The sequence below is a fragment of the Mus caroli genome, chromosome 15 (genome assembly GCF_900094665.2).
Source record: "Mus caroli chromosome 15, CAROLI_EIJ_v1.1, whole genome shotgun sequence".
Classification (NCBI taxonomy): Eukaryota; Metazoa; Chordata; class Mammalia; order Rodentia; family Muridae; genus Mus; species Mus caroli.
The window spans coordinates 1,591,740-1,609,968 of NC_034584.1; the positions used below are offsets into that span (position 1 = coordinate 1,591,740).

General features: G+C 40.1%; 1 protein-coding gene across 2 annotated transcripts in view; it reads left to right on the forward strand.

Moving 5' to 3' along the window:
- Positions 1-18,229, forward strand: part of Mroh2b (maestro heat like repeat family member 2B) — a 63,582-nt gene that overhangs the window by 30,756 nt on the left and 14,597 nt on the right. Inside the window, exons 22-32 of one of the 2 annotated variants that reach the window (XM_021183789.2) lie at positions 4,027-4,053; positions 4,777-4,896; positions 5,068-5,147; positions 7,986-8,121; positions 8,215-8,310; positions 8,518-8,607; positions 8,921-9,041; positions 12,110-12,207; positions 14,695-14,847; positions 17,053-17,210; positions 17,702-17,828. In XM_021183789.2, coding sequence (XP_021039448.1) covers positions 4,027-4,053; positions 4,777-4,896; positions 5,068-5,147; positions 7,986-8,121; positions 8,215-8,310; positions 8,518-8,607; positions 8,921-9,041; positions 12,110-12,207; positions 14,695-14,847; positions 17,053-17,210; positions 17,702-17,828 — 1,206 coding nt within the window. The remainder of the gene's footprint in view (positions 1-4,026; positions 4,054-4,776; positions 4,897-5,067; positions 5,148-7,985; positions 8,122-8,214; positions 8,311-8,517; positions 8,608-8,920; positions 9,042-12,109; positions 12,208-14,694; positions 14,848-17,052; positions 17,211-17,701; positions 17,829-18,229) is intronic. The other variant, XM_021183790.2, reaches the window with a different exon arrangement.

The following is an 18,229-nucleotide window of genomic DNA, read 5'->3' on the forward strand; positions in this document are numbered from 1 at the left end:
ATTAAAAATTAAAAAAAAAGAATTTAAGGCTATTTAAAATATCACATACCATAACCAAGTTTGTGTCATTCCAGAAAGGTGGAGATGGTTCAGCATACATAAATTACTGCAATGCAGCATATTATTGAACCCAAGGACAAAAATCACACTATTGCCTCAGTAGGTAAAACTTTGACAAGGTTCAATCTCCCTTTATGATAAAATCTTAAAGAAACCAGGAATTAAAACATCTCAACACAATAAAGGCTATGCCTGATAAAGTCGTAGCCTACATTGTACTAAATGAGAAAAACCTGAAAGCATTCCCTCTAAAATCAAGAATAAGACAAGGGCGTTCACTCCTGCTCTCAATATAGTACACTCAATCTTACCTAGAGCAGTAAGACAAGAGAGAGAAATAAAAGAGATGAAAATAGGAAAAGAAGAAAGCAAATATTTCTATTCACAGAAAATGTGGCCTGATACTTTAAAGACCCTAAATTCCACCAGAAAATTCTTAGGTCATAAAAACAATGTCAAGAAAGTATCAGAACACAAAATCAGCATACAATAATCATTAGCTTTTCTATATACCAATAACAAATTTGTTAAGAAAGAAATCAAGAAAAAATTCCATTTGCTATCACTTCAGAAGGAAAAATATTCAAAAATAGCAATAATCAAGGATGTAAATGACTTCTATAGTGAAAGCTTTAAGACACTGTAGGAATCTTAGAAGACGTAGAAAATAGAGAGTCATGGCATGCTCATGAATTGGCAGAATTCATACTGTGAAAATGTCTATATTATAGGTTTAAAAGCATCTCCATTTAAAATTCAACCTTATTTTTCATAACAATAGAAAATCCATCTGTGATGGTTTTGTATATGCTCTGCCCAAGGAGTGGCACTATTAGAAGGTATAGCCCTGTTGGAGTAGGTGTTTCACTATGGACGTGGGCTTTAAGACCCTCATCCTAGCTGCCTGAAAGTCAGTATTCTGCTAGCAGCCTTCAGATAAAGATGTAGAACTCTTAGCTCTGCCTGCACCATGCCTGCCTGCATGCTGCCATGTTCCCATCTTGATGATAATGAACTTAACCTCTGAACCTGTAAAGCAGCCCTAATTAAATGTTGTCCTTATAAGAATTGCCTTGGTCATGGTGTCTCTTTACAGCAGTAAAACCCTAAGACACCATCTGTGGTGGATTGAATGAAAATGCCTCCCATAGGCTCATAGGGAATGTCAGTGTTGGGACTCATGACCTTGTTAAAGTCAGCATGGCCTTGTTGAAGGAGGTGTTTCACTGGGTAGGGCTTTAAGTTTTCAAATGCTCAAGCCAGCCCAGTGTCACTCTCTCTTCCTGCTGCCTATGGATCCTGATGTAGAAGTCTCAGTTACTCTCCAGCAACATGTCTCCATGCCTGCTTTCATGATCCCCTGCCATGATGACAATGTACTAAACCTCTGATTGGTAAGCTAGCCCCAGTTAAATGTTTTCGTTTACAAGAGATGTCGTGGTCATAGTATCTATTCACAGCAATAGAACCTTGACTAAGACACCATCCTAAAGTTAATATGCAACCAAAACAAGCCCAAATACCCCAAAGTCTCCTAAGTGTCACAATATGTGACCTCAAATTATACTAAAGAGCCATAGTAACACAAACAGTATGGTCCTGGCTCAAAGCAGGCATACAGGACAATAGAAAAGAAAGTTGAACTGGGGGAAAGCTCTCATAGCAACAGCCATTTCATTTTTGACAAATGTGTCAACACAATATTTTGGATGGGAGAATCTCTTCCATAAGCAATGCTTATAAAACTGGATATCCACATGTGACAGAATAGAAATAATCTAAATCTCTTACCCTACACACACACGTGCACACACATACACACACACACACACACAAAAAAAAATTCAAAATCAAAGATTTAATATACAACATGAAACTATGAGACTTCTTGAGGAGTAATTTAACAGATCTTGAAAGTATAGACAGAGGCAGAGACTTTATTAAAATAACATCAAAGTACAGTAAACAAACCCAAGAACTGACAGTGTGATTGTTGTAAAATTGTGTAACTTCAACACAGAAGAGAAAGCCATCACCTGCATGGGGAACAGCCCACAGAATAGTACAAATTGTTTGCCAACTATACATCTGATAAGGAGTTAGTAGATAGACTCTACAGAGCATCCAAAAGTCCAATACTAATGTTACAAGTCATTGAATCAATAAATTGGCTAATGAATTAATTGAACAGGCATTCTCACACAAATGGCCAATGAATATTTTTCAGCTTCTTAGTCACAGGTAAAACATTCATGTTAAAAGTACGTTAAGATTCTATCTCACCCCCACCCGAACCCCACCCCCACAAATGGCTCTTGTCAAGAAAACCAATAACAGCTAATGATGGTGAGGATGTGGAGAAAGAGAAAAACTTAGGAACTTCTGGTGGATGTGTCTACTGGTGTTGCCACTATGAAAAAATAATACACACGTTCCTCACAAAACTAAAATTGGAACTACTATATGACCCAGCTCTGGAGCCCCTAAGTGTATACTAAAATGACTCTTACGTGTAGCACAGAGATATCTGTGCATTTGTGTTTACTGAAGCTCTAGTCATAATAACCAAAATGTGGAATCAGTATGAATGTCCATCAACAGACTAAAGAGAAATGTGATGTATGTATGCAATGGAATTTTGTTCAACGGAAACAAAGAATGTAATTACTACATTTTTTAGGGAAAAAGGACGAAACTAGAAATTATTGTTAAGCAAAATAAGCCAGAAAAACAAATGTTGCATTTTCTAGCATTATATCTATATATATTATATGTTTGAGTTTATTTGTATACATATAGTCATAAAAGTAAAAGAGAATTGCAATAAAAAGAAGCATATGTCTAAAGACAGGATGAAGCATGTTCAACAACTAATGGAATGAACCATTAGTTGTTCATGAAACCAGAAGGGAGAACCAGTTAGAGGCAAGGACAGGGGCTGGGGGAGGCAGTGGGGAAGGAAGTTAGAAAATGCAACATTTGTTTTTCTGGCTTATTTTGCTTAACAATAATTTCTAGTTTCATCCTTTTCCCCTAAAAAATGTAGCAATTTCATTCTTTGTTTCGGTTGAACAAAATTCCATTGCATACATACATCACATTTCCCTCTAGTCTGTTGATGGACATGCATATCATTCCACATTTTGGTTATTATGACTAGAGTGTCGATAATTTACATACATGAAAACATCAAAATATCACAATAAAACCCATTTCTTTTTATGCTAGAAGAAAAAAAAAAAACAGAAAAAAAGGAGAAATTGATATCACCCTGGGCTACATAGCAAGACCATTTCTCAAGTAAATAAATAATAAAATTTAAAATACAAAATATAATTAATTGGTTAAAATCAGAGAATGCATTTTTTTAAAAAAATTACATTTTACCTTGAAACACCTGAATTCAGTAGTAACACTAGTTATGAAATGATGGAGAGATGGTTTTCTGAAGGCCAGTGGACAGTTCCAACACAAGAGTCATACAGAAAGTTTCACAGCACACTGTAAATAAGCTCACTGGCAGCTGTGTGCATGTTTGTACCCTTCATATTCTAACAGGGCCTGGGTCAACTGTATGCCTTTCCAATCTCCTACATAAAGCAACAGAAAATGGCACATGCTAAAAGTAGCCCTAATGCATCAGTACCACAAGAACAGATTCAGACTCTCCAACACAAGCTTGACTACAGATCTGACTGTTCGTTCAGTTCTACAGTCAGCCACCCAGTAGCTCTCCATTTTATAGTGTTGCCCACAATTTACTCTGGGAACATTATTACCCTTCTTCCTGCCAAATGTAGAGCCTTTTTTGAGCCTGAAACCCCATCTTTACCCTTCTTGCTGTTGCTGTTCCTATTCTACCTACCGGTGAGACAAGAGCCCTCTTGGGGCTGTGCCCACTTTGGGGGTTGGAAATGTCTGTGATTGTTGCTAACTCCATATCTGCTTTTGTCTTTAATTTTACAGATTCTGGGTGTGTCTGTCATAAATAAGGTAGGAGATTAGATAGATAGATAGATAGATAGATAGATAGATAGATAGATAGATAGATAGACAGATATAGATGAGAAAGAAAGAAACAAATCTATGCATGCATTGAGCACACTCCTCCCTGAGAAGCATGTCACATTTAGATAACCTCTTGATCTGAGTCTTCTGAGAAGATCTAAACATGCAACTCACTAACCCAACCTGAAGTCATGCCCCCTAAGCCTAATTTAAGAACAATAAGCTATATTAAGGCTCCAGATAGTTCAGAAGTAGAAACCATTGCAGCACTTTCAAACTGCAGGTTGAGAATACAAACACCCCCCTCAAGGGGACCATTATATCAAGTTAATTATAAACAGCAAAATGCTTAATAAAACAAAGTAAAAGGATAAACAATACAGTGCATATGACAATAGTATTATTAAATACTTATTTCAGTGTCTCCTAGATTTTGTTTGTGCAAGCAAGTCTTAATTATTTCATTTCCTTCTGTGGTTTGTGGTTAGAGAAAAAAAAAAAAAAAAAGCTTGAACAGCACCACTCTAGAGAAACTCCAATGTATGTGGGAAGAGATTGACATTCATATTCTAATTTTCCTGCCACTCAGACCCTAGGTGAAGAGTGGAGATGGGAAAGGGAGTAAATATGTCACCTGTGGGTGACATGTTTGTAGACCCAGGCCGGGTGCCTAAGACCTTGACTCTTACTGGGGCTCATTTGCTTCAGGACATGGATCTGCAAATGAGTTTCACAAGAAGCATCACTGAGGTTGGCATCGCTGTCCAAGATGCTGAGGACCACAAGTTCCAGTTTACCTACAAGGAGATGTTGATTGGTTTCTTGCTGGTGCGTGCCCAAGAAGGAAGAAAGGGGGTCCCCAAGTGTTCCATGTAAAAGTGATGACATTCATCATCCCCATCCTGAAACACATGTCTTGCATCTTTCTGATCCAAGGCAAAGACCCAAGCCTTTTTGAAATATTTTGCCTCATTGTCTGTGTGTGTGTATGTGTTACAGGACTTGATAAAGGATGAACCCCTGAATACCTTAGCCAGTCCTGTTCGGTGGAAAGTCTTAATTGCCATCAGATACCTAAGGTAGAAGAAATCTTTGTTGTTCTTCGTGTGAGTATGTGTGTGTGTCTTCTGTGCACATATGCCTGTGTATGTGCATGTCCCAGAGGTGGACATGGAGGGCCTTCCTCACTCGCTCTCCAGCCCATTTTTAAGCCACATCTCTCACTGAACCTAGACTTCACAGTTTTGACCAGGCTGGCTGGCCCATTGCACCCTTTCTGTGCTCACTAGAACACTATCTGTCTCTGTCCACCCCAGCATCTGTGCACGTTTTTAGAGTCATATTCCCCATTGCAGTTAAGGAATTACATTGTCAAAATTTGGAAAGTACAGAAAAGTTAAAATAAGAAAGCTCACCAATAATGCCCTTGTTGATGTATTTGTCAACATCACTTGCACCCTTATCTCTGGTCCTCACTTTCTTCACAGACCTGAGATCCTGCTTGCCTAAGACCTTTTATCCTGATTTTTCTCTCTTCCTGTTATGAATTCCCACATTATTGTCGATCCATCAATGATAACTTTTATTGATTGATTGATTGATTTATATAACATATATATATATATATTTAAGATCTGTAATCATCAAGGAAATGAAATTTAATGCCTGCTAGATCTCTTTTACCAAAAAANAAAAAAAAAAAACAAAAAAAAACACCACAAGTGTTGGTGGGGGTGGGAGGCGGGAGAATCCTGTACAATGCCTTTGGGCATGGATGCTGGTACATTGTAGGGAACAGTATGGAATTTTTGACAGAAATTGAAAACAGAATCATTATGCAACCTTGCATCTAGATTGTAGGTAGATTCGCAAGGAACATGAAACATCTTGTAAAACATCTAATGCCAGTGTTCATTGTGGAGTCTCTCATAAAATCCATAGTAAGAAAGCAGCCTAAGTATCCATAAATAGACAAGGATATAAAAGATTATAGGGAGCATATACATAATAGAACATTATTTAGCCTTAAAAATTAGAATACCTTGTCCTTTATCATAATATGGGTTCATCTAGATGACCTTATGCCAAATAAATTAATCCAGTCATGGAAAGAAGAATTGCTATTGGTTCTTCCTTATATGGAAAATCTAAATAAAAGTCCATTACCAAAGAAATGAACAATAAAACAATGGCTACTAAATGAAGGACCAAGGAGAATAAGAAAATGCCAATCAAAGAATATAGAGTAGCATTCTGTACGATGAATATGTCTGAAGGCAATGCAGAGGCAACACTAGCAGCTGTGCTTCTGAATGGTGTGCTAATCCAAGATTTCAGCTGCATGAGTAAATTACAGCTGGACTTCCTACAGTGGGATGCGAGGAGGCTATATGACCTATTACATAGTCTGTTAGTCTGTTTCTCTGTGGTAGATATATATATTATGATATATAATTATAAAATTATGGTATATACGTATAAATAAATAACATAATTGATATATCATATAGTGTGCTTCCAAAATGTACACCATAAATGTATCAGAAGAAAATAAAAGATTGTCCTTCTTTCCCCACTTTGAATGGTCTTGGCATCCTCATCAAAAATCAATCACTATATCATTGAGGGTTTATTTCTAGGCTCTCTATTCTGTCCCAGGCATCCATGAGTCTCCCTATATACTTCCACTGCACTATTTTGATTACTGCGACATTGCAACAAGCTTTCAAATCAGAAAGAGCTGGGTAGAATTAGAACATTGATTGCACTGATAGTGCGATTATAGAACCCTTGGGTTAGCTTATCCACCTCTAAAAAAAGAATTCTTAATAGCATGTTTGCATGTTTTTTTAATCTATCCAACATATCCAGTAAATTATCATTTCATCATGCGTTCAGTATTTTTCATCTATATTATCTCTCATTTAAAATTTGGTATAGCATTGGAAATGTTAATGAGCTAAATACCTAATAAAAAATGGAAAGAAAAATAAATAAAATTCAATATGTACCACACTTACATGACATCTCAATTCACATTAACAACTCCTATAGCCAATGGTGACACTCAGTTTGTATAGAAATAGACGATTCTCTAAGCACACACACAAAATAACAGTTAATTGTATGGGGGCCAAAGCGGAGAAAAAGATAACCTGAAAACTGGCAGAAAGAAAATTGGGGGATGCTAGAAATGTGTGTGTTCATCACGGCATTGCTTCCACTTGTATGTGCACACCAAAATCCATTAAAGTGAAGACCTCGGGTAAATGCAGTTCATTGTGCATTCGAGTTTTACACTAGCATGCCAATTTTAAGAAAATAGTCGGACAATCGCAATGAGAAGATTGTAGTCATCCCAGCTCGGCATGACTCACACTCCTCTCTGAGTACCTTTCTCCCGTTCTTCTAACCGCATCTTCATTTTTAATTTATGTTCCTAGTGTGGAAACTCAGACTCATACTTTATTGTCCTAATCTACATCTTTTCCAAATTTTAATGAATGGGCTCTTTATGTTGAACTCAAGTTTTCCCAAGTCATGTCAAGTTTTGTTCTGATAACTATATAGTAAATGTGTGAATGGAGGGGAGGGAGAAGGGAGGAGGGAGGTGGGAGGAAGGGGAAGAGGATCTTTGCTTTTCTTTTTTAACCGGAAATGCGCTTTGCTTTTTACTGGAAATGCCCACAGAATTTATCAATAGCGATTTTAACAGATATTACCAGTGCTTTAATAGTACTTAACATCTTTCCAATATCCCAAAGAGCAATGGATCCCCTGTATCTGTCTTACTATCACCCCCTCCCTCAATACTTCAAACATTTCAGAAAGTGTGACCTAATTTGTTGCCTGCTCCTCGCACTCCTGGCTGGTCTGTTTGTAATTCTATCCTTTGCTCCACGTGGTTCTCATTTCAGCAAACTGAAACCTCCCCTCTCACTAAACGACCACCTGAATATCCTTGAAGAGAATATTCGGAGGCTGCTGCCCCTTCCACCTCTGGAGAAACTCAAAAGCGAGGGCGAAACAGACAAGGACAAAGAACACATTGAAGTACGTGACTGGGGCCTGCGAAGAAAGACAAAGCTCCCGTGGGGATGATATTCCCCACTGCAGCCTGAAACTAACAGCCACCCTTGATTTCAGTTTCTCTACGAACGCTCTATGGATGCTCTAGGGAAACTTCTGAGATCCATGATATGGGATAACACTGATGCACAGAACTGTGAAGAAATGTTTAACGTGAGTGGGGGCACCACTCACCCTGGCTGCCCAACTCCCCGACCTGTCTGCAGGTTAGACACACTAATGACCCCCAGCAATCCAGCATGGTCCATTTACCCCACCCAGTTATAGAAGCGGAGAAAGGTGGAAATTGAGGGAGAAGGGAAGAAAAATCAAATGTAAATGCACAATACTAAGCAAAGACATTCCTTCTTTGCCCAACAGCTTCTCCGGATGTGGCTTGTTTCCCAGAAACACTGGGAGAGAGAAAGAGCGTTCCAAGTCACCTCGAAAGTCCTAACGAAAGACGTTGAGGCAAGTACTCCTTTAAGCAGAGAGGGCATTGCTAGTGAACCGTGGGGACATCCGAGACTCTTGTCTGGTGGATCTCAGGTTCCAGGTGAAGAGGTACTGCAAAGCCATGGGTGGTGTCTCCCAACTCCAGAGCTGAGCAAGCACTGTGCAAATGCTCACTCAGTCTTCCACGGTCCATAAGAAATCATGTACCTTTTAGATGTTTGCGACTGAATTTCATCCGAAGAGCATGCAGAGAAAAGCAAGTAGACGGATTAACCCTGTTGTACCATTAAGCCACCCCCTCACATTGGGTGTCTGCTTTATTCTCCAGGCACCACAGAACTTCAGAATCGGGTCACTCCTTGGACTCCTGGCTCCGCACTCCTGTGACACCCTGCCCACCATCCGGCAGGCAGCCACCAGCTCCACCATTGGTCTGCTCTGTGCAAAAGGTGAGGGAAAGGTAGAGGACACACAAGATCCCCCGGCCTCGTCCTCCCAAGAGCTAGGACTAAAGGTGTACACCACCACAGCGGATTATTTTTTTAAATCTCCCTATACTGCCCTGGCTGGCCTGGAACTCACTGTGTAAACCAGGCTGACCTGGAACTCACAGAGATCTACCTGTACCTCCTGAGTGCTGGAATTAAAGATGTGTAGCGCCACACCCAGCTTTTTTTTTTTAATTTAAAAAACATTACAATAATTTCCTTTTTGAATACGGATGAACAGCTTCCATGTTGAGTTTTTTTTTCTCTTACACATTGCATCTCTACTCCAGTTTCCACCCCTCCACATCACCCACCCCACCCCGACCCTCACCCCACCCCTCACCCCGACCCCCTTTTCCTCCTCCTGGGTTAACTTATCCAACTGTGATGTGTTTGTGCCTAGTCTTTTTATATCTTCTTATGCCATGTTAGGCTGGTATCCTGAGAATCCTGCTTTTTTGGGTTTTTTGTTTGTTTGTATGTTTGGAATGATTTCTTTTTTTTTTTTTTTTTTTTTTTGGAAAGGGTTTTTTTTTTATAGCCCGGCTGTCCTGGAACTCACTTTGTAGACCAGGCTGGCCTCGAACTCAGAAATCCGCCTGCCTCTGCCTCCCGAGTGCTGGGATTAAAGNTGTCCTGGAACTCACTTTGTAGACCAGGCTGGCCTCGAACTCAGAAATCCGCCTGCCTCTGCCTCCCGAGTGCTGGGATTAAAGGCGTGTGCCACAACACCCGGCTTGGAATGATTTCTTAAAGTAGACCAAAATGTTTTGAATCTCTCTCTGGTTTAAATCACAGAGAAGTTGAACATATTAGCTGTATCTCTACATCACATATTTTCCTCCAAGAGAAAATTACACAACTACTGTGATGCTGCATAATTTTTTCAGAGAGCATTCTGTGAATGTCTGATTTTTGTTTCCAGATTAGAGACAAAGAGTTCCCCTCAGTGCTTCAGTTATATGTGAATAACTGCCTGTACTTTAAAAGAAGAATTTGGGGCTCTGCCGTTAAGAGCATTCACTGCTCTTCCAGTTGACCTCAGTTCAATTCCCAGCATTCACATGGTAGTGCAAAACCATCTGTAACTCCAGTTCTAGGAGATCTGATGTCTTCTGCTAGTGTCCATGGAACCAGGCACACATGTGGTGCATTGACATCAGGCCAGAAAAACAACCATGAACATTAAAAAAAAGAATAAGAATTCTTTTTAAAAGAATTTTAAATTTTTGTTCTCAACTGTGACCTCTAGTTAAGGTTCACTGAGCAGATGCTTCACCAACAGCAACTCTGCACTGTAGGAGATAGCGCCACAGAGATCAAGTGTAGTCTCAGACACTGAGTGGAGGGCCTGGGAACTGGCTCAGGGGGTCAGAGCACTTACTGCACAAGAACGAGAACCCAAGTTCAAACGAGAACCCACATCAAGAGCTGAGCATGGTCACATACACCTGAAACCCAGCAGTGCGTAGGGAAGACACAGGAGGGTCTCTGGAGCTTGTGGGCTGTCATGTCCTCCTCTGGGTTCAGAGAAAGGAGGAAAGCAATAAGCGTGAAAGGAGAACACCTGGCACTGTGGTAGACACACACAGACATAGAGAGACACACTCACACACAAGTGAGAACAGACACACACACTCACAGATACACACATACTCATAGACACACACTCATACACACGTAGACATAGACACACAGGCACTCATATGCACACATACTCATAGAAACACTCACACACACAGACACCTCATAACACACAGACAGACACACACTCATACAGACAGACATAGATATACACACTCATACACACACATACAGACACACACAGACATAGACACACAGGCACTCATACGCACAGACACTCATATACACACAGACACAGACATACACACACTTCAGACACACACAGACACAGACACCTCATAACACACATAGACACACACTCACAGATACACACATACACACATATACTCACAGAAACACACACTCATACACACACAGATACACAAAAGGGAAGAAAAAGATAGAAAGCAAGCAAGCTAGCTAGACAATCATGTCAGACAGGCACAGGTTCAAATTCAGACAGTCCGATCTTTAGTAATTAGTTAACATCAATGTATGAATACTCAATACATTTTAAAACAGAAAATTAGATATTGAGAAATATTACTTACACCACTAAAAGTAATGAAGTAGGGCTTTGTGGCTAAGTATATTTGATTATTTGTGTTTTTTTTAATAAAAAAAGAAAGGAAATAAAACAAAATAAAAAATGAATGAAGTGTCACCACATTGTAGCCTTGCCTACCTTATAACTTACTTACTTTGTAGGTCAGACTGGCCTCTAACTCATGGTGTTCCATGTACCTCTGCCTCTTGGGTAATGGGATTAAGGTGTGTGTGCCACCATGGCTATGCTACATCTGTTCTAAGTCCATGTCTGTTCCACTGGGCTAGGCTGCCTCCTACAAAATGGCCGAAAGTTCAGTTTCTATGATTCATATGCATTCCCATGACAAGAAGTCATTACCGTTCAGGTCTATTGATAAAGCCTTACCAACAATGAATTATGCAGCTACTGATGAATTTCATATTTAAATTGTTTCTCTTTCATTTTCCTCAAGGTAATTCACCACAGAATGAAACTTCAAAAAGAATCGTAGTAATAGCAGTTACAAATTGGTGGCAGACATGGGTTCAAATCAGGCAGCCCTATCTTGAGTAACTCTGTGACCTCAGGCAACTGACTTCACACCTCTCTGCCAGAGCTGCTTCACCAGCAAAAACAGAAACAGGATCAGAGAACATACCTGAAATAAGCTCCATGGGTAGAAATTGAGATCACTGAGTGCAGAGTAGTTAACACAGAGCTACCCTTTCTTTATGGTCACTGCCTGATGAGGCAGCCTTTTCCGTGTTTACTAAAAAAAGCATCCAAGAGTTAAGGTACTGGCACATCAAAAGACAGTCAGACTTTTCAACTCCATTTGGATTTTTTGAAACCCTGCCTTTCTCTTTGCAAACTGTAGGCATTTGCCAGGAGGTTGACAGACTACAAGGCTTGCAGGAAGGATTGGACTCTGAGGATGAACAGGTCCAGATCAAGATATCCTCCAAAATAGCTAAGGTAATGACTGTGAAGTACTGGCCCCATAAACAAAGCTAGTTCTGGCTTAATCTCTAAATGAGTAAGTGTGGCCTCCCTGTTATGAGGACAGCAAGGCAATGATTTAGATGTCCAAATAAGCCTTTCAGAAGACCTTCTGTTCTGCCCATGACTAAGCTTACTAACTTTGAGGACATGTTCCAAGCCCTTGGCTGTGATTAATGAGGCCATATGGGAAGCATTCTGAAGCAAGGGGCCTCTGAAAGGGGAGGGCCTGGAGTAAAATGGACAGAGATAGTGTTTTCCAGCCAATCAGATGCACCCTCTATACACTACCTGTATTAGTCAGGGTTCTCTAGAGTCACAGAACTTATGGATAGTCTCTGTATAGTAAAGGAATTTATTGATGACTTACAGTCTGCAGCCCAATTCCCAGCCCAATTCCCAGCCCGATTCCCAACAATGGTTCAGTCGTAGCTGTGAATGCAAGTCCAAGGATCTAGCAGTTACTCAGACTCACACGGCAAGCAGGTGAAGGAGCAAAAGCGAGACTCCCTTCTTCCAATGTCCTTATATTGTCTCCAGCAGAAGGTGTAGCCCAGATTAAAGGTGTGTTCCACCACACCTTTAATCCCAGATGACCTTGAACTCAGAGATTTAATCTTTTGAAATCCATAGCCACTATGCCTCAAGATCTCCATACCAAGATCCAGATCAGAAACTTCTATCTCCAAGACTCCAGATAAGGGTCATTGGTGAGCCTTCCAATTCTGGATTGTAGTTCATTCCAAATATAGTCAAGTTGACAACCAGGAATGGCCACTACACTACCTAAATAACTTTGGTCTTCTTCAGGCAATGAAAGCTTACAGCTTATTTCTTAGATGTTGTGAGAATTGATTGATCAATTCTGTCTTTTACTCAATCCTGTTTTCATTCACTTACCATCTCCTGAACACACAACATATATCAAGATCAACTCTAGCCGCTAATAAAAGAGAACCCAGCTGGGCAGTGGTGGTGCATGCCTTTAATCCCAGCACTTGGGAGACAGAGGCAGGCAGATTTCTGAGTTCGAGGCCAGCCTGGTCTACAGAGTTCCAGGACAGCCAGGGCTATACAGAGAAACCCTGCCTCAAAAACAAAACAAAACAAAACAAAACAAAACAAAACAAAAAAACAGGAAAAAAAGAAAAGAAAAGAAGAGAAGAGAAGAGAAGAGAAGAGAAGAGAAGAGAAGAGAAGAGAAGAGAAGAGAAGAGAAGAGAAGAGAAGAGAAGAGAAGAGAAAAGGAGAGAACCCAAAGTTAAATTGCATCCTAGTCAAGGAGGTCTGAAAAAAATAAATGAAACATTAACTAATAATAATTGAACAAAAGAAAACCAAGTAAAGGGATAAGGAATAGGCTAGAGATGAGCATCTGGAGGGAAAGAGACTCCAGTAAGTACAGTCACAGAGTGGAGGGAAGTATCCTGACAGGGTGCAGTTATTGTGGCTGGTCTAAAAGACCTGAAAGGTCAGTAATTGCTATCTGGAGAGTGTCATATGGGGGGAAGTAAGAGCAAAATTACCAAAGACAATCTGAAGGAAACTACAAGAATCCATCTATTAGGGGATATAACTTGGATCAAGACAGCAGTGGCAGCAGAGAGAAGGAGAAACTTATGGGGAGCGGGAAGAGATGTTAGCTAATGACATATCACAGAAGCCTGAACAGTTTCTCTCAGAACTGTACAACTCACAAACTGGCCTTCATGAGCAACTATTCATGAAAAAAAAGAGAGTTCGTTATCTTCTCAATGAAACATCATTAGACCACTTAACAACGAGGGGAGATGGTTGTGTGTAGGAATGTTGTCATGCCAATAAAGTACAGCCAACTCAAGATAGTTAAAAGCCGAAGATGATGTCACTGGGAACTCATTTAAACTGCCAACTTCCACCTGGATGCCTATCCTCAGTCATTAGCTTTATATTCAGACACAGACATTCACATCCACACACTGCTTTCAATCAAACATTCTGAACTTCTCATACCCAGAGACCAAAATTGCAGTTCTTATTTCTTTGACCTTATCAACTGATCTTAATAGTGAAGAATGGATTACTGCCAGCCACTTGGTTATTCATCACAGTTCGAAGTATATGTGACAATTTCTCGTGCACTTGAAGCATATTTCTATAATATATAAAATGTGTGTGAAGATATATATATTCCACTCTTTTCTCTTCTACAATATGCTATGACTTTGTACTTGGAGAAGAAATTGCCACAGCATGCTTAAGAGGCAATAAATATAAAATGACAAAAGAGGCTACCTCAGGTAAAGTTTGCTTAGGGACAAAATATCAGATGAGGTCTTATTTCCTCTGTTCTCTGTGGTCTCAGTCATATGCTAAGCATTTGGAAATCACAGTGGCTTTCTGTTATCCTAAAACGTACCCCAGCCACAGGTTTAGGTATGTAGGGTAAGGTATGTGATAATGCATTTGTGGTTATATCCTCAGATTGTCTGCAAATTCATCCCCAGTGAAGAAATTCAGGTGTTCTTGGAGGAAACACTGGATGGCTTGGAAACTCTCGACCCCAGGTGCACAAAGGCTTGTGGCATATGGATGATTGCTGCCCTGAAGGAGCATGGCGCTTTGCTGGAAGATCAGGTGAACTGACAATCAGCCCTGTAACCGAGCAAGATTGTAGCGCCTCTGAAATGCCAAGTCATATTTCCATTCTGTTTCTTCTCTAATCCTTAGAGTCTAGTAAGAAACAGGCAGGAGCCTCAGGGGCCTCAACAGAGCACCAACCTATATGTTAACAAGCTTGAGTGGTCTAGCTAAATCTTTGATTACAATAACTTTCAGAACGCAATAGCACTTGTGGGATGAAGGCAGAAGATTCAGAAATTCAAGGCTATCAGTATGAGCTTCTCACACATATGTGCCCACACACACACACACACACACACACACACACACACACTCAAAATGGTCCCTACTCTGTAAAAAGGAAACAGCTCAAGCCTTTGGAAATTAGATTAGTAGATTCACAGGGTTGAGAATAGGTAGATGGGTGCTTCTAAGATGGCCACCAATCCATTCACTGCTGTTCTTCATATTGCTCTTTCACACCCCATAAGAGTGTGTTATCTGGGAAGGAGATTGACAGAGAGTTGGGGAAAGTGCTTAGCTCCTGTCACAGCTGAGAACTTAAGCAGAAAGAACTTCAATGCAGGAATCTCTGTTAATTGCTCCAAATGGAAACACTCTTTCCTGACTCCTCAAGTCAAAGACTGAGCACACAGTACTCCAAGGTTAAGAAGCAGGCAAGGAACTCTATAGGTGGAACAACAATATGAACTAACCAGTACCACCACCACCCCCCCGCACCCCGCAGAGCTCATGTCTCTAGCTGCATATGTATCAGAAGATGGCCTGGTCGGCCATCAGTGGAAAGAGAGGCCCATTGGTTGTGCAGACTTTATATGCCCCCGTACAGAGGAATGCCAGGGCCAAGAGGTGGGAGTGGGTGGGTGGGGGAGTGGGTGGGTGTGGGGGTGTGGGGACTTTTGGGATAGCATTGGAAATGTAAATGAAATGAATACCCAATAAAAAAAATAAATATTTTACAAAAAAAAAAATAAAAAAAGAAGCAGGCAAGGAAACAGAACTGAATGGAAGCATCTCAGAAGGAAAGACTCCCTATCCCTTTGTCAACATTCTCAACTACACAGCTCTGAGTAAGGTTGTTAGAAATTTTTCCTGTCCTACTTACTTTCCAGTAAGTTTTGGGGTTTTTGGTTTTTTGGTTTTTCTTTTTTTGTTTGTTTGGTTTTTTTGTTTGTTTGTTTGTTCTTGAAAGAGCATGGCAAACTATGTGTTAGGCATGAGGCTAAATGTGGGAAAATTATGGTTGATAAATACAAGATAGTTTGTTTGGGTGTGATTGGCATAAGGTGATTGGTTCACAGAATGCGGTAAAGATTTTGAAAAGGGTATTAAACCCTCCCCAGTTACCATTAAATTAGGACTTTAAGATAATCGAAATAAGAGATACCTGTAATACTTTTTGAATAATTGAGAAAATGTTATGTTTATGACAAAAAACAATATGGTAATAATAAAATTTAATTTAAATATCTATACAAAACAAGAAAAGGAAACTTCTAGTAGAGGCAAAGTAGCTTTGCACAGTTACACGCCGTAACCCATATTGAAAATCTGAATATCATTGGAAATGTAATTGAGGAAAATACGTAATAAAAAAAAAAAGAAAATCTGAATGTACATAAAAGTATTGTACACTGTCACTGCTCGGCATCCAAATTCAGAAAAGTGACTGCCTACCTTGCCCTCTAGAGCTGGCTTCATCTCGTCCATGAGTTCATGGCCTTTGACCCCTCCCCTCGTGCCTCTCCCTGTTACATTTATACTGTGTCCTTTCTGACCAGAATGCCCTGCTCTACCATCTCTGTGAGATTGCTGCATCCTGTTAAGACACAGACTCCTCCAAAATGTTCCAGTTGCTTCTGGGCCATCACTTGCCTTATACCTTTGAGTAGATGACTGAAGTCCTTTATTTGACACTTCCTGCTGTCACAAAAGGGCTGCATTCTTTTTCTATCTCAATATATTCACCAACAGGAGATTACAACGCCCAACACACTGTACCCTTTCTCTAGTGTGATAAAGGATACCCAGTTCACCAGCAATACTGAGTGAGATTTCAAAAATAAGTGGTGAGAAAAAAACAACCACCATCTTTAACATTATTAGCAATGCATCAACCACCCACCACTGTGTGAACAGTGGCTTCCTTGTGCCATTCACATGGAGAGAGACAGTGACAGCTTAATGTTTTTCTCTTAGCTCCTGGAGATCCTGAGCGCCATTTACCATCACATGCCTGTCCTCAGACAGAAGGAGGAAAGTTTCCAGTTCATGCTGGAAGCTATCTCCCAGATCGCCAGCTTTCACATGGACGCCGTTGTTAACAACCTGCTCCAGAAGCCTCTGCCCTTTGACAGGTAGAGTCTTAATGCATCTGGTCCCTTCTCCCAGAAAAGACCACCATGAAGGATGCAGTGTTTGAAAGATAGTGAAGGTTGATAACATCTCACCTGAAAAACAATTTTAAAATTACATTTGAACCACAAGTAATATTTTCTCAAACATTTTATTGAATGCAAAAAAGCTCTCATCTTAAAATAGAAATAAATGCATCATGTTTATAATAAAAATAAGTAACTATTGAAAGTGAATATTTCTACTTTTTCTGGTCATGTAGAATGAACCAGTGTGAGAGGTTTCCATCTATTTGGATATTTACATGCCTCTCCAAGGCCAAAATGCTGGGCTGTTAACCAAACCATCATTACTGCCTTATGATACTGACATATCTATCTGCCTTTGCATGTGTGATTATCATCATAATGTGGTCTTAAATTAAGCTGAATGGAAAAGCTCACTGTCCAGAGAGTTGTGCCTTATCTGTTGACTTCCTGGCTTGTCACCCTAGGGACACAAAGACATTGTGGAAGGCACTGGCTGAAAACCCAGCCTCCAGTGGCAAACTCATGAGAGCCCTGATCAAGAAACTGGTAGCCCGGTTAGAGGATGATATAGCTGGGACGGAAGCAATCTCAGTAAGTTGGATATTTGATCACTTGCTTATGTCTCTTATCTACTCTGTGGCCTGCTTCCACCTGCTCCCAATGGAGCATTAACCACACTTCTCAAGAGACCTAATTTTAACTATGGTCTAGTTCATATTGAACTTGGCAGCAGTGTTGACTGTGGTTGATCATTTTTGGAAGCAAATTTCTCAACAGTCACAAAGAAAATATATTTCCAAATGAGTCTTCAAACAGACCATTGTTGTTAATTTTGTTTGTTTGTTTGTTTGTTTGTTGAAAATTTTCCTATGCTGGAATACATGTCTGTCTTAGTTAGGGTTTCTATTCCTGCACAAACATCATGACCAAGAAGCAAGTTGGGGAGGAAAGGGTTTATTCGGCTTACACTTCCATGCTGCTGTTCATCACCA